General features: G+C 46.6%; 1 protein-coding gene across 4 annotated transcripts in view; it reads right to left on the reverse strand.

Moving 5' to 3' along the window:
- LOC144499002 (low-density lipoprotein receptor-related protein 4-like) overlaps positions 1–16,470 on the reverse strand; it is a 417,145-nt gene that overhangs the window by 13,661 nt on the left and 387,014 nt on the right. For 3 of the 4 annotated variants that reach the window (XM_078221044.1, XM_078221043.1, XM_078221042.1), the window contains exons 35-37: positions 16,393–16,463; positions 11,682–11,769; positions 6,996–7,137 (exon numbers count right to left, since the gene is read on the reverse strand). In XM_078221044.1, the coding sequence (XP_078077170.1) occupies positions 6,996–7,137; positions 11,682–11,769; positions 16,393–16,463 (301 nt within the window). Of the gene's footprint in view, positions 1–2,996; positions 3,063–6,995; positions 7,138–11,681; positions 11,770–16,392; positions 16,464–16,470 lie in introns of all 4 variants that reach the window. The other variant, XM_078221045.1, reaches the window with a different exon arrangement.

Genomic DNA, 16,470 nt, shown 5'->3' on the forward strand with positions numbered 1-16,470 from the left:
ACAAGTCTGCCATTACGGTGACCTGTAATGACCTCTTGTCATTCCTGGATAGGTGTGTGTGTGTCTCTGAACATCACCTCAATGGTAACAGTGGGTTATGTATCCAATCGCACCCCTCCTATCTTTCCCCTTTTGTCCTTTCCCTCCAAAAACTCATACACACATGAACAGTATTTCCAATAACTATTGTAGCAATCAAAAATATATCATTCCCTTTAATGAGCCACTTCTTGTGCTAAGTCTGAATGTCCCTGACCTTTATATCTGAGAATTCCAACAGTGCAGAAGGAGGCCATTCGGCCCATCGGGTCTGCACCGACCATAATCCCACCAAGGCCCTATTCCCATAACCCCCCATATTTACCCTGTTAACCCCCCTGATACTAGGGTTAATTTAACATGGCCAATCAACCTAACCCGCATATCTTTGGACTGTGGGAGGAAACCAGAGCACCCGGAGGAAACCCATGCAGACATGGGGAGAATGTGCAGACTCCGCATAGACAGTGGCCCTAGGTCGGAATTGAACTCAGATTCCTGGCGCTGTGAGGCAGCAGTGCTAACCACTGTGCCACCCTACCGCCATCTAATATTGCGCTGTGCTACCACTTTCTCACTATTTGTGCTTTTCCTTCTCACCTCTTTCACTGAATGCACGTTTCTCCAATTATGAATTAATAATAATCAATTTTAACCAGCGGTCATGCAGATCTTTCACTAATATTAGGCTGCAAAGGATGTATACCTTTTTGTTAGCTGCCCATATCTTATCTTTCACGCGCATTCTGCACATTCTGTTCCTCCTACCCTACCTGTGCCCATTATAATCTCCTCCACACAAGTTTTTTCATTGGGAACAATGAACGGTGCATCCACCGCACGCTACAAAGCCCTCCACCTTAAATTCCCACTCGAATCTAGAATCAAAAACAGTTTATTAATTTATGTGACATTATCTAAAGTCATCTTTTTTCTACTGAGAACAAGCCTAATTTCTTCAATCTATTCTCATCAGAGATAGGAACATAGGAACACTTAGTAGGCCATTCAGCCCCTCGAGCTTGTTCTGCCATTCAATGAGATCATGGCCGATCTGTGGTCTAACTCCACGTACCTGCCTTTGGCCCATATCCCTCAATAACTTTGTCTAACAAAAATAACCTACCTCAAATTTTAAATTAGCAACTGATCTAGCATCAACTGACGTTTGTGGAAAAGAGTTCCAAATTCCGATTGCCATTTGTGTATAGAAGTTCTTCCTAATATCTCCTGAACAGTCTGGCCCCCTAGTTCTAGAATCTCCAACCAGTGGAAATAGTTTATCTTTATCTATCCTGTCTTTTCCTGTTAGTATCTCGAAGACTTTGATCTGATCACCCCATAACCTTCTAAATTATAGAGAAAGCAGGTCTAATTTGTAGAATCTCTCCTCAAAACTGAAGCCTAGGTATCATTCTTGTAATCCTATGCTGCACTCCCCCCCCCCCAAGGCCAACATATCCTTCCTAAGGTGTGGTGCCCAGATCTGCTCATAGTGACTCCAAGTGGGGTCTAAGCAGGGTTTGGTACAGCCACAGCATAACATCTGGGCCCCTATATTCCAGTCCTCTCGATATAAAGTGCAGCATTCCATTAACCTTCTTGATTATTTTCTGCATCTGTATCTGACATTTTAAAGATCTACGCACCTGAACCCACAAGTCTCTCTCATGGGACCTCATAAATTAAGCTTCAGAGCATTCAATTGGAATTGCAAAAAGAAATAAAACTAAACACATATTCAATCCAACTTCCTTAAAAAAAAGTTTGCACCTTAAATCCTAATGTAATTTGCTAGTAAAACAAGGCCAGCCAGTGAGCATTCTGACCAAATATTGGCAGAGATTGTCACCTTTGTTGGCAGGGTGTTAACCATCATTTGGATGGAACACAGATAGGAAACTTTGGAAGGATGGACTCACATATGCCTCCTTCACACAACCCCTTGATTTTACTTCAATTACTTTCAACTGAAGAACAATCAGGTATTTAGCGTAATTATGTTAGATGGTTTGCAACAGATTGTCCTTTCTACGTTGCACTCAGGTAATAAGGCTGAGGGAATAAAGATGAAAATACACCCTATTTTATTGAAAAACAAAAGTAATATTACTAAGGAATAATTACTTCTGGTGGTGAATAAAGAAGAGTTACTAATGTCACCTGTTTACTGTATATATTTATTATATATATAAAACTGAAAGTGTTTCATAATCATGATTCTGTTCTGCGGCTGACTGGAAGGAGAGTAGGAGATAAAAACAGCAGTTGTACAAAGCTGCATGCACAGTTTGCTCGGTTTTCATGCTGCAACAAGCACTTATCCAGTTAGTAAAAAGGATGAAAAGCAGACTTAAAATGCCGCGGAGTTTCAAATTGTTTTGCAATGGAAGCATTTGCATTTTGCAAACTGTAAAAGGGTTGAACTAAAAATTATCGGAAATATTCTGGGTGCTGCTGCGTTGCAATGATCCGAAACTTCTAAAATTGTGCTGATGTTTAAACATTGTCAAATGTTTATCCAGGTTACGGTATGTCTTAAGCAAAACAGAGAAGACATGTACATTGTTACTGGAACAAACATAGTTTTACTTAACATTTCTCTTGCTGTATACAGAGTAATATTTAATAGCGGGTTACATTTCATTATGTGTAAGCGTGTAAGATTTGACAACAGAATTAATCTCAGGGACCATGCACCACAACATTTGGATGAATTTAAAATTCTCTACTCAACAGCACTGTGCCAAGTTTGCATTCTCCTTTAATATTAATATTTCTTTAGGTCTGTTTTTAAAAAAAATTAGTCTATTTTTAAAGAAAATACAGCTATTGTCACCAAAAACATGGTGACCCCTTTCCAGATTTGCAAAACACCACAATGCATTGCGCCAGCCCATGTCAAAAGGATGGAAGGTGCTGGGTTGTGGGGGTCACACACTCATGCTGACGTGTACCTGAGGTGATGTTTGAAGTAGAAGTCAGAAAATGAAAGGTGAAAGACTATCAGATGGACCAGAAAGCTGCAGCAGAGGAAAAAGATTTCCAAAATACAACACATCAGTGATTTTGAATCTTCCCTTTAGTATTGTTCAGTAGTTTTGTGCTTTCTATTACACATTATGTTGTTATAAATATATATACACACATATATATGATATATTTATCTATCACTATTTATTAATCACAACTAGGCTTACATTAACGCTGCAATGAAGTTACTGTGAAAATCCCCTAGTCGCCACACTCCGGTGCCTGTTCGGGGACACTGAGGGAGAATTTAGAATGGCCAATGCTCCTAACCAGTACGTCTTTCGGACTGTGGGAGGGAACCGGAGCACCCGGAGGAAACCCACGCAGACATGGGGAGAACGTGCAAACTCCGCACAGACTGTGACCCAAGGCTAGAATCGAACTCGGGTCGCTGGCGCTAAGAGGCAGCAGTGCTAACCACTGTGCCACTATGCCACCCCTATAAACAAACAAAACAGGATAACCTTTTTATACAAAAGACACACTATTGTAGAATTAATAAACTTGTCCCAACACATACCACAGCTGAATCTCTAAGCCAGAACAACTTTACCTACCCTTCACAGGGATTGTAACACAGGACTAGATGTGGACTGTGAGGCATGGCCCTTGGACATCATGGCCTTGGGAAAAATAAAGGAGATTGCAGAGACTACTGGGGCTTTGCTTCCACCACAATCTTTGTGTGACTAACACTTTCCTTCAGGACAAACCATGCCACAAGGTGTCCTGGAGACATCCAAAATCAGGGTATTGGGACCAACCGGATCTGATTATCACCAAATGTGACTCTCTGAACAACATTCTCAACACGCACAGCTAACCCCAGCACTGACTGTGATGTACATCAGTCCCCAGTGTACACTAACACACACAGACACCCCAGTACTGACTGTGATACACACCACTCCCCAGTGTACACTAACACACACACACATACCCCAGCACTGACTGTGATATACATCAGTCCCCAGTGTACACTAACACAGATACCCACCGTGATACATGTCACTCCCCAGTGTACACTAACACAGATATCCCAACACCGACTGATACACACCACTCCCCAGTGTACACTAACACACACAGATACCCCAGTGTGATATGGGCTATGACGAAAGGTTGAACAAACTTGGATTGTTTTCATTGGAGCATCAGAGGATGAGGGGGAACCTGATAGAGGTTTACAAAATTATTATTCTTATTATATTATTATATTATTAAGATTTTTATTCTTCTCCCCTTCTTTGACTCACCAGCCGTATTCTTTGCACATTTTCACTTCCGGCCAATGTTCTATCCTATTGGGTATATTTTCAGCCAATGATGGATGTTTACAAATAGTCAGTTGTAATAAGGATTCATGTTGACATATTGCTATCAGACAGCGGAGAGACAGTTACTTTTTTCTTATGTTCTCCTAATCTTTATTTTCACATTCCTGATGCTCATTCTATCCCACCTGTTCTGTCTGTGTTCATAACAGTCTCTCCTCTGTAACAAGCCCATCATCACAATGGGCAATGCATTCACACAGGCTCACTCCGCAAGCCCAAAGTGCCCAGTGGATCAAATCACTCTTATACTAACTAGGAACTATCCCAACTATGTGGAAGACAAACATCAGCAATCATGATAACACTCGGTATTCTGGGAGCACAACAAGGATACTTTCCCCTGTAAATAACCCTAACCCTAACCCACATACTGTTCCAAATGGAAGAAGTCCCAATCACTGCACAATTAGACAGGAGTTCCAATAAAAACAGGAATTCCCACAGCATGCCCTGAATCAGACTGCACTAAAGTAGGAGTGACACTAAACAGGTGGAGCAGGGAGGGGAAATGGGTGGAAAGTGGGGGAATGGGTGGAAAGGAGGCAAATGGGTGGCAAGAGGGGCAAATGGGTAGGAAGGGGGAATGAGTGGAAAAGGGGTAATGGATGGCAATGGGGATAAGGGGCAAAGGTTTTGTGGGAAAGGGGTAGGAAGCTAACACTTTGGGGTAGGAAAGCTTTGTTCCAGCATTAAATAGGGGGTGGGAATGAAGAGTGAGTGTAGATTAACTGAGGGGAGGAGGGTAAGAGCCTGTATAAATGGGAGAGGGGACAGTAAGGTGCAGAGTGGGCGGGGGGCGGGGGGGGGCGGTGGGGGGGAGAGCGGGGGGGAGATGAGGGAGGGGGTGACCAGAGGCAGCTGGAGGGGTTTTACTGACAGGGTAAAGAAGACAAGCAGCTGGAAGTGGGCTTGAGGGGGGCGGAGAATATAAAACTGAACTGAAGTGGAAGTGTGTGCATCGTGCCGGAATGAACTGTAAAAGCTGGAGACAGAACCAAAGCGGCTGGGAACGGGTGTGGAGTGGTTTGTTTGAACTGGGCTGCTGGGCTGTGGCCGGGAATAACCCCATGATCTGGAATCTTCCAAACTCATTGTCAAATATCCGGTTGTTTTCCCTTTTTTTATTTGACATTTTAAAAATGACCAATTGTGAAATATGGAAGTGCTGACAATTAATCAGAGCTCTCTGTTATTCATGAGAATCTCCCAGCCAAGTACATTCTGGACCCAGCTAAAAATAAGCTGCTAGTTTTGTGTCATCGGTATTTGCATGTTTTTCTCCCAGCCTTTTGCACTCATTGATTTCTTTCTAACGCGAAAGAAGAAACATTGGATACACTTATTACTTAGAAGCTAAAACCCATTCTAACTACTTGTGTTGATAAGTCATTGATTTATGATCTGGGTGGGGGCGGATTGCCAGGGTTTTGGAGGCTGTATTCGCCGTTTGGAAACAGTTGCTAAGATGTTGTTTGCTTGGTTGGCAAGTATGAGCGCATCAGGAGAATGCCAATCTGCATTGCAAATTCAGCACAGTTATTAAACACTCAGACAGGAATATGTGTTAGAAAGGGGACAAATGTTGCCATGCTACAGCTTAAAATACATCAGTTACATTTGCTACAGCTGACATAGCGCACTCATAATTGTTAATAATGTAGAATCATAGAATCCCCTACAGTACAGAAGGAGGCCATTCAGCCCATCGAGCCTCCACCGACCACAACCCCACCCAGACCCTATTCCCATAGCCCCACATATTAACCCTGCTAATCTCCTGGCACTAAGAGGCAATTTAGCATGGCCAATTCACCTAACCCACACATCTTTGGACTGTGGGAGGAAACCGGAGCACCCGGAGGAAACCCACACTGACACGCGGAGAATATACAAACTCCACACTGACAGTGACCCAAGGCCGGAATTGAACCCGGGTTCCTGGCGCTGCGAGGCAGCAGTGCTAATCACTGTGCCACCGTGCCGCCCTAATGAGTCTCATCCAACTTCAACGTGTTATTGAATTGAATCCTAAAACACTGATGTGGGTGGGGTCAGAAATTTCCAATTGTTTCCTGCCCCACCTCTCGAGGAATTGGCAGGGAACACATCCCCTTTAATTACAGCAGCCCTCCAGTTGGTTGACACTTTCTTGTCACCCAAGTCACTATTTTGAGAGATCTGGTGGCACAGTGGGTAGTGGCCCTGACTCAGGAACGGGAGGTCAGTGTTCCAGTCCCACCCCAGGACTTGACGGCCACGGAAGGTGCGTTCACAATGTGGCCAAACAGGTTGATTATCAACCTGCAAAAATCCATCCAGCGTAAACCAATGCTGGAGAGATTCCTGGTCAGCTCTGCGATGGAAAGAATGTTGAAGCCTCCACCATCACCATCCAGAGCTCCAGACTACATGGAAAAGTGCCTGTTGCCACAGCAACTCGGGGCGCCCCACTGATCACTATTTCCTGATCCACATTCCATTTTTGCTCTTTCCAACTCCCCCAACAGTGGTGATTTTCAACATAGATTTTTAAAAGCTGGATGATAAGACAGTAATTCCAGCAACACTCTTGTTGCTGCAGTTTACCTCCTTCTTATAGCGAAGCTGGTTGTATATTGCTGGCTTCTGAACAGTTTCAATTTTCACTTCCTGTGTCGATGTACGATACGATGGATTGCTGTAGGTTAGGTTGCTCACAACAGGATCATTAAACTTTGATTTCTTATGTCTGAAGGTGGAAAAAGGAAAGTTATTTGCACAGTGCAGAAAAATATTTCATCTTTACACCCAAAATTATCCATCTTGTTTTCAGTAAGAAGTCTCACAACACTAGGTTAAAGTCCAATAGGTTTATTTGGAATCACGAGCTTTCGGAGCGCTGCCCCTTCATCAGGTGAGCGGAGAATCTTTTCAGGTAAAGACTTGATTACCTGAAAAGACTCGCCATCATCTTGCAATTGTGTCTTTGTCTATATATGCTGTGTTTGTGAAACCTACCTCTCCACTCACCTGATGAAGGAGCAGTGCTCCAAAAGCTCGTGATTCCAAATAAACCTGTTGGACGTTAACCAGGTGTTGTGGGACTTTTTACTGTGCCCACCCCAGTCCAACGCCAGCATCTCCACATCATTTTTTTATTCATTCATGAGACATGGCCGGCCAGCATTTATTGCCCATCTCTAGTTGCCCCTAAATTGAGTGGCTTATTAGACCATTTCAGAGGGCAGTTGAGAGTCAAGCACATTGCTGTGGCTCTGGAGTCACATGTAGGCCAGACTGGGTAAGGATGGCAGATTTTCTTCCCTAAAGGACAGTAGTGAACCAGATAGATTTTCCCGACAATTGACAATGGTTTCATTGTCATCAGTAGATTCTTAATTCCAGATATTTTTTATTGAGTTCAAATTCCACCATCTGCCGTGGCGGGATTCGAACCTGGGTCCCTAGCTGAGTTTGTGGATTAATCGTCTAGCGATAATGCCACTTATCGCTAGACTATTGCCTCCCCATTGCCTCCCCATCTCCAAGAATCTGATGTGAAAGTTGGATAAGGTGAAGGATTTACAAGTCATTGGGTGGCTGGGTGACTGTGCCACCCACACACTGCCAGCACCATCTGACACCTCAGCCATTGTCCCAAAGGCTGGGTGAGGGATGGAATGGGCACCCACTAACGGCGGGCAGGTACCCACTGATCTGAATTAAAGGCGAATTGAAGCCAATTGTCAGATACGGACTGGAATTTTCCGATCAGCCTGCAGGCACAGCCACACTGTCAGGAGGCCAGACGCATTCTCGGGGCGTCCTCCTAGTGACAGACTTGCAGGCCAGCTTTCCAGGCTGTCCTTAACTCTCAGCCCCAGGGACCCGGGTTCAATTCTGGCCTCGGGTAACTGTGTGGAATTTGCACGTTCCCCATCTCTGCGTGGGTCTCCTCCGGGTGCTCCGGTTTCCTCCCAAAGTACAAAGATGTGTAGGTTAGGTGGATTGGCCATGGTAAACGTGTGGGGTTACAGAGATATGGTTGGGGGAGAGAACCTGGGTAAGATGCTGTCGGGGAGTTGGTGCAGACTCGATGGGCCAAATAGCCTTGTTCTGCATTGAGGGAATCTATGTAAAACCCCTCGCCACCTCACCCCCTACAAGCCCCTCCCCCACCCCTCCCCAGCCAATCTGGTTACAGTTGAGGCCAGAGAGGGTCTCCCTCCACAATGCTGGCCCAGCAGTTTGGCCATTTTCCAACATTTCAAAAGTTGCTGAAGGGACGCCTCAAGATGGAGGCCGCAGCTCCTTCCATACTCGGGGGGCGGGGCGGGGGGGCTTCTATTGGTCCTACAGCTTCCAGAGCTTGCCTGCTGTCCTTAATTTGGATGGAGAGCGCACCTTCTGTCCTCTAGCTGGTCAATTCTGCCAACGTCACCATCGGGTGACTGGAGCCGACACAAGTGCCAAGTTGGGATCTGCACCTTGAGCCAAGATCGAGGTCCCGACCCAAAAGGCAAAGTCCCACTTCCGGCGCCCACATAGAAAACCTCAGGGGGAGTTTCTGTTTTGATATTCCTGCCCTACACTGGGAGAACACATTGTGGAATTCTGTATCCCCGCCCCCGATCACCGGCCTGCTGCTACAATGGACAGAAAAGCCTCGGGATGGGTGCACCAATTTTACAATTTGCCCTCGAGACAGCTTCCAGCTCCTTCTGACTTCCGGAAAATCCCCAAAGTATTTCTGGAGCCACTTGCTACAAATAGCTCTGTTCACCCAATACCTGAAACAGCCTCTGTAACTGCCCTCCAATCCCAATCTGCCCATTTCTCTCACTGGTTCCATCATTTCAATCATCCCTGACAGGAAGACAGCGGGTCCATACTGAGCAAAATGACATGAATTTACTTTTAACCCAATATTTTTACTGAAGATTTCACTCCCACTCTGCACTATCCAAAAATAGAATCTACTGATGTCTACAAACATCCACTCCCTCCACCGCCGACGCTCAGTAGCAGCAGTGTGTACTATCTACAAGATGCACTGCAGCAATTCACCAAAGATCCTTAGACAGCACCTTCCAAACCCACGACCACTTCCATCTCGAAGGACAAGGGCAGAAGATACATGGGAACACCACCACCTGCAAGTTCTCCTCCAAGCCACTCACCGTCCTGACTTGGAAATATATCGGCCGTTCCTTCACAGTCGCTGGGTCAAAATCCTGGAATTCCCTCCCTAATGGCATTGTGGGTCAACCCACAGCATGTGGACTGCAGTGATTCAAGAAGGCAGCTCACCACCACCTTCTCAAGGGGCAACTAGGGATGGGCAATAAATGCTGGCCAGCCAGCGACGCCCATGTCCCACAAATGAATTTAAAAAAGAACATTCCGCGCTTAGGGACTATCCAAACCAGAAACACTGCGCTCCATTTGCAATAAATCATTTCATCATCTGAAGCTGAAATAACGTTAACTTTAAATCACCAAAGTGACCGGTTTGCAATGATCACTTTGCTTTTTTAAAAATTCATTCATGAGACATGGGCATCACCAGCTGGCCAGCTCTTATTGCCCATCCCTCGTTACCCTTTGCTGTTGTCCTCTCTGTGACGTCACCCAATTATCACATGGCCGGCTGCTCTCCACACTCTTGAAAATGCCAATCCTGCTTTGAACCCCCAATTCCACTCCTGTCCTGTTGGTGAAGTGCCAATCCCAATCTCCACCAAGTGTCACTCTCAATGCCATCTTCTGCCCAGGTGCAGGGTGAGGGGCAGGTGCAGACGGCCAATGAAAGAGTCACACTGACCATCAGGCATTTGAAAGTCAAAAGGGCTGCATTTGCAAAATGCAGAGCTGCTTACAGTTAATTAATCATATAATTGGCTGCCCTTATTACACAAGAATACTGTTATATATGTATAACCAGCAACCGGTTCTGTCAAACTCTGAAATTAGCAAAATACTGTGGATGCTGGAACCATGACAGGATTTCCCTTGTCCCACTTTTCACCCCACCAGCCTCTGCATTCAAAAGATCATCTTCTGCCATTTGCGCCAACTCGAGCATGATGCCACCATGAAGCAGATCTTTCCCTCACCACCCACAGCAGTATTTCACAGGGACCACTCCCTCCGTGACACCCTGGCCCACTCATCTATCACTCACAGCTCCTCATCCTCTTCCCATGCAATCACAGAAGGTGCAACACCTGCCCCTTTACCTCCTCCCTGCTCACCATTCAAGGCCCAAAACACTCCTTTCAGGTGAAGCAACATTTCACTTGCACCTTCTTCAACACAGTTCACTGTATTTGCTGCTCCCAGTGAGGTGTCCTCTACATTGGGGAGACTATGACGTGGAGATGCCAGCGTTGGACTGGGGTGGGCACAGTAAGAAGTCTCACAACACTAGGTTAAAGTCCAACAGGTTTATTTGGTAGGTTTCACAAACACGGCATATATAGACAAAGATGCCATGTTTGTGAAATCTACCTTTTCACTCACCTTATGAAGGAGCAGTTCTCCGAAAGCTCGTGATCCTAAATAAACCTGTTGGACTTTAACCTGGTGTTGTGAGACTTCTTATTGGGGAGACTAAACGCAGACGCTTTGTGAAACACCTTCACTGAGCACACAAGCATGACCCCAACCTTCCTGTTGCTTGTTATTTTAACTCAGCATCTTGCTCTCATGCCCAAATGCCCATCCTTGGCCTGTTGCAATTTTACAGTGATGCCCAATGTAAACCGGAGGAGCAGCAGCTCAGCTTCTAATTAGGTACATTACAACCTTAGGATCATAGAATCCCTACAGTACAGAAGTTTGCACTGACCACAATCCCACCCAGGCCCTATCCCCGTAACCCCATGCATTTACCCTAGCTAGTCCCTCTGACACTAGGGAGCAATTTAGCATGGCCAATCCACATAATCCGCACATCTTTGGACTGCGGGAGGAAACCGGAGCACCCGGAGGAAACCCACGCAGACATGGGGAGAACGTGCTGACTCCGCACAGACAGCGACCCAAGCCAGGAATCGAACCTGGGTCCCTGGCGCTGTGAGGCAGCAGTGCTAACCACTGTGCCACCGTGCCATCCCAGGACCCTCAGGGTCAACACTGAGTTCAACAACTTTAGACAGTGACCTTTCTCCGCCAATCCAAACCCTTTTTTAATATCCATACTCATTCTTTTGCAGGACCTCTGGTACACGTTGCCTGTAAAGTTAAGAGGAATTTTAGGATGTTCTAAAGAATGATTTACACATCCGATACCTGTAGATAATGACAGCAGCGATGAGAATCAGGATCGCCAGTATCGACAGGATGGCTCCAATGATGTAACTTATGTGCAATCCTTCACCTGCAACAGTGCCAAGGTCAGTCCGTCAGTTACAATGAAAGATAATACTCAACCCTAACTGATCCAGCCCACTGCTCCTGAACCTGCCAGGACGAGTTCCAGGGAAAAGTGGAAGCAAGCTGTTTTTCAAGGAGATGGGAAGACGGATATCCTGGGCAGAATTTTCCCGTCCCCCCTGCCACGTGAATCGTAGTGGGCGGGACACAGTCCATGCAAAGGTTCGTTGACCTCTGGCGGGATTTTCCAGCCTTGGAGTGAGTGCGGCCGGAAAATCCCATTCCCTGAGCTCCTCTTACGCATCTTCAGAAAGACAGAGGCAGAAAACTGGTGTCATAAGACCATAAAAGCAGAATGAGGTCACTCGGCCCATCGAGTCTGCTCTGCCATTCAATTGAATCATAGAATCCCTACAGTGCAGAAGGAGGTCATTCGGCCCATCGAGTCTGCACCGACCACAATCCCGCCCAGACCCTATCCCCATAACCGCATGTATTTACCCTGCTAGTCCCCCTGACACTAAGGGGCAATTTAGCATCGCCAATCCACATAACCCGCACACCTTTGGACTGTGGGAGGAAACTGGAGCACCCGGAGGAAACCCACGCAGACACGGGGAGAATGTGCAAACTCTACACAGACAGTGACCCAAGCCGGGACTCAAACCCGGGTCCTTGGTGCTGTGAGGGAACGGTGCGAACCGCTGTGCCACCATGCCGCCCAATCATGGCTGATATTTTTCTCATCCCCATTCTCCTGTCTTTTCCCCATAACCCCTGACCCCCTTATCAATCAAGATCCTATCTATCTCTGTCTTAAAGACATTCAATGACCTGGCCTCCACAGCCTTCTGCGGCAAAGAGTTCCACAGATTCACCACTCCCTCTCGGGCTCCTTTCCTCCTCACACCCACCTGGGATAGTTGAATAGCAAATATAACCCTCGCTGCTACCCCTTCTCTCCAGAAAAGGGAGAATAATCTCAGAACTAAAATAAAAAAATATTTGTGAATTTTATCTTGATCCTTTCTCATTCTCTCCGCCGTTATCAGAATCACTCTCGCCTTTTTCAATGGTGATGCGAAGCCTCACAAATCATGCTGTTATTCAGCGCGTCTCTTTATACAATGGCCTGGAATTTAAAGGCCTGAAGTAGGGGGGAAGAGAAGATGGATGCCGGAGCCAGGTAAGTCAGCAGGGAGCGGGTGGCCTCACGAGGGGGTGTGAGGGGAGCTGCTTCCGGAAACCAGGTGTCGAGAAACAATGGGGGGGTAAATCTTTTAAAGCTTTATTGTGGTGGTGGGGGTAGCAATGTGCCCCTGGTGTACACAGGGCATTCCCCCAAAGGAATGTGTCCCTTCCTGTATTCTTAAATATTTATGTTTAAAAATGGCCAACGCCGTTCTGGCCCCGGCAGCTGCTTGTTGGCTGCGTTCCGGGAGGACACCCCTGGGGGTGGATGAGAGGACGGTGGGTCGTCCACCCCTCGTATTTTACGTGCCCAACCCTTCCGCCCCCTTTGTGGTGGGGGGTGTGGTGGGGGGGTGGGGGGCGTGGGTGTGGTGGGGGGGTCGGGGGGGAGAGTAAAACTCAGCCCAAGAGACCAGTTGCTGTATGGAAATGATGCAAAATGTTTGTGACCGCAGATAGGCCATTGTTTGACGTTGATTCAAGAACCTCAGCTGTGTCGCTGACAGCTGTTTAAACTTTAAAGTGAAACACTGGATATTGGCGCTCTGATCGTTTAGTTTTCTCCGCCTGTGTACACAGTTTCAGGCTGGTTGTAAGTGTGAGCGCATAAAGCTCGGCCTCTCTCGGGAAGGTTCATGAGAATGATCCCGGGAATTCTGTAACTTGATTTTGTGTCTCTGTGCCCTATTTGAGAGCAGATTTCCACTCCATCTGACGAAGGAGCAGCGCTCCGAAAGCTAATGGTATTTGCTACCAAATAAACCTGTTGGACTTTAACCTGGTGTTGTTAAAACTCTTACTGTGCCGCTACTTCTCCCAGGGAAATTCTTCCCCTTGTTTTCCGGTGGTAAAGTGCTCCATCTAGTGGCCTGGCTGAGTTAGCAGACGCTGAACAAATTAATTTTTTGCAAAGCTAGCTCACGCACCACTTGGGCAGATCACAGGGCAGTCTTAGCGCTGTTCTCCACGGGAGTGGGTGGGCAGAGGGTTTGGGTGGTGCTTTAAGTTGTTAATGCTGCCAGTGAAAGGAGCAAAAACTCAATCCACCTTTCACTGACTCCTTCAAAATCGAGAATGTGGATTTTAAATGGTAAGGGCTTCAATAGTTTAAAGTAAAGCTTATGTGATACCTTAAAAATTCACTCCTGATGTACATCCAAGCACTGTACTATCTACGGGGTGTTCTACAGTAACGGACCCAGATTTCTACACCAGCAACTCCCAAACCTGCAAGTTCCATTAGAGTAACAGCAGCAGGTACATGGGAACACCATCACCTGTACATTTCACTCCGAATCTCTCACTATCCCAACTTGGACATATATATCAGCCTTCACTAGTGGCAGCCGTACCTTTAACTGCCCAGTCCCTTAGAAACATAGAAACTAGAAGCCCTTCGAGCCTGCTCTGCCGTTCATTCTGATCATGGCTGATCATCGAATTCAATACCCTCATCCCACCTTCCCCCCCATATCCCTTGATCCCTTTAGCCCCAAGAGCTATATCTAATTCCATCTTGAAATCAGACAACGTTTTGGCCTCAACTACTTTCTGTGGGAGTGAATTCCACAAATTCATCACTCTCTGGGTGAAGAAATTTCTCCCCACCTCAGCTCTGAAAGGTTTACCCCTTATCCTCAAACTATGACCCCTAGTCTTGGACTCCCCCACCATCGGGAACATTCTTTCTGAATCTACCTTGTCTAACCTGTTAGAATTTTAGAAGTGAGATCCCCTCTCACTCTCTTAAACTCTAGTGAATATGATCCTAACCAACTTAGTCTCTCCTGATATGACAGACCTGCAATCCCGGGAATCAGCCTGGGAATCCCTGCTGTAAATCTCTCCACTTCTGCTTTTCTGATTCCTCCTTGCCCAAGTTTTTGGTCACCTGTCCCTCATCCCTCCTTACATGGCCATGTTTGCCATCGAGAGAGTGCAGTGGAGGTTCACCAGATCCATTCCTGGGGATGGCGGGATTAGTTTATGAGGAGAGATTGAGGAAACTGGGTCTGTAATCTGTAGAGTTACGGGGCGGCACATTGGCACATGGAGTTTCGAAGAATGAGAGTGATCTCATTGAAACTTACAGAATTCTGACAGTGTGTGACATGGTGGATGTGGACAGGATGTTTCCCCTGGCTGGTGAGTCTAGAACCAGGGACACAGTTTCAGGATAAGGGGAGGATCATTTAAGACTGAGATAAATAGCATCATAGAATCCCTGCAGTGCAGAAGGAGACTATTCGGCCCATCGAGCCTGCACCGACAACAATCTCACCCAGGCCCTGTCCCCATAACCCCACTTATTTACCCTTCTAGTCCCCCTGACATTAGCATGGCCAATCCACCAAACCAATACATCTTTTGACTGTGGGAGGAAAGTGAGGCAGTGGAAGCAGATACGATAGTGACTTTTAAGGGGTGTCTTGACAAAAACATGAATAGGATGGGAATGGAGGGATATGGTCCCTGGAAGGGTAGGGGGTTTTAGTTTAATTGGGCAGCATGGTCGGTGCAGACTTGGAGGGCCGAAGGGCCTGTTCCTGTGCTGTAATTTTCTTTGTTCTTTGAAACCGGAGCGCCCGGAGGAAACTCGCGCAGACACGGGGAGAGCGTGCAAACTCCACACAGACCTGAGGCTGGAATTGAACCCGGATTCTTCAGTCAGAGGGCGGTGAATCTTTGGAATTCTCTACCCCAGGGTGCTGTCGAAGCTCAATCATTGAGCATGTTCAAGTCAGAACTCGATTCCTGGAGACTGACATCGAGGGATATGGAGGTAGTGCGGGAAAGTGGCATTGAGGTAGATAATTAATTGTGATCCAATTGAATGGTGGAGCAGGCTTGACGGGCTGAATGGCCTTCTCCTGCTCCTATATGGCTCAGTGTGGAATTTGATTTGCTTGCGTGAGGTATTTTGGGGCATTGTACAGGTGCTTTGTAAATACAGCTGCTGTTCCTTCACCGTGACTCCTTACTCTCAGCATGCGGGCTGTAGCAGTTCAAGAGGATTCGCCAGCAGCTTCTCGAGGATAACTAAGGATAGACAATAAATAATGTCCATCGCCCAGAGTGAGTGCAAATAAGTGACGTGGGAACTGATCACTGTGTAACGCAGAAGATCTTGGTTAGCACTGCTGCCTCACAGCGCCAGGGGGCCGGGTTCAATTCCTGGCTTGGGTCACTGTCTGTGGAGTTTGCACATTCCCCGTGTCTGTGTGGGTTTCCTCCGGGTGCTCCGGTTTCCTCCCACAGTCTGAAAGACGTGCTGGTTAGGTGTATTGGCCGCGCTAAATTCTCCCTCAGTGTACCCAAACAGGAGCCGGAGTGTGGAGACTAGGGGATTTTCACAGTAACGTCATTGCAGTGTTAATGTAAACCTACTTGTGCCACTGATAAATAAACTTTTACTTTGAATGTGAATGAAACGCACCATTTATTGCAGGCAACACCTGGTTCACATTCTTCTCACAGAGACCTTGACTTGCATCTTCCTGAGAACAGCTGGAGA

Source organism: Mustelus asterias, chromosome 9 (assembly GCF_964213995.1).
Source record: "Mustelus asterias chromosome 9, sMusAst1.hap1.1, whole genome shotgun sequence".
Classification (NCBI taxonomy): Eukaryota; Metazoa; Chordata; class Chondrichthyes; order Carcharhiniformes; family Triakidae; genus Mustelus; species Mustelus asterias.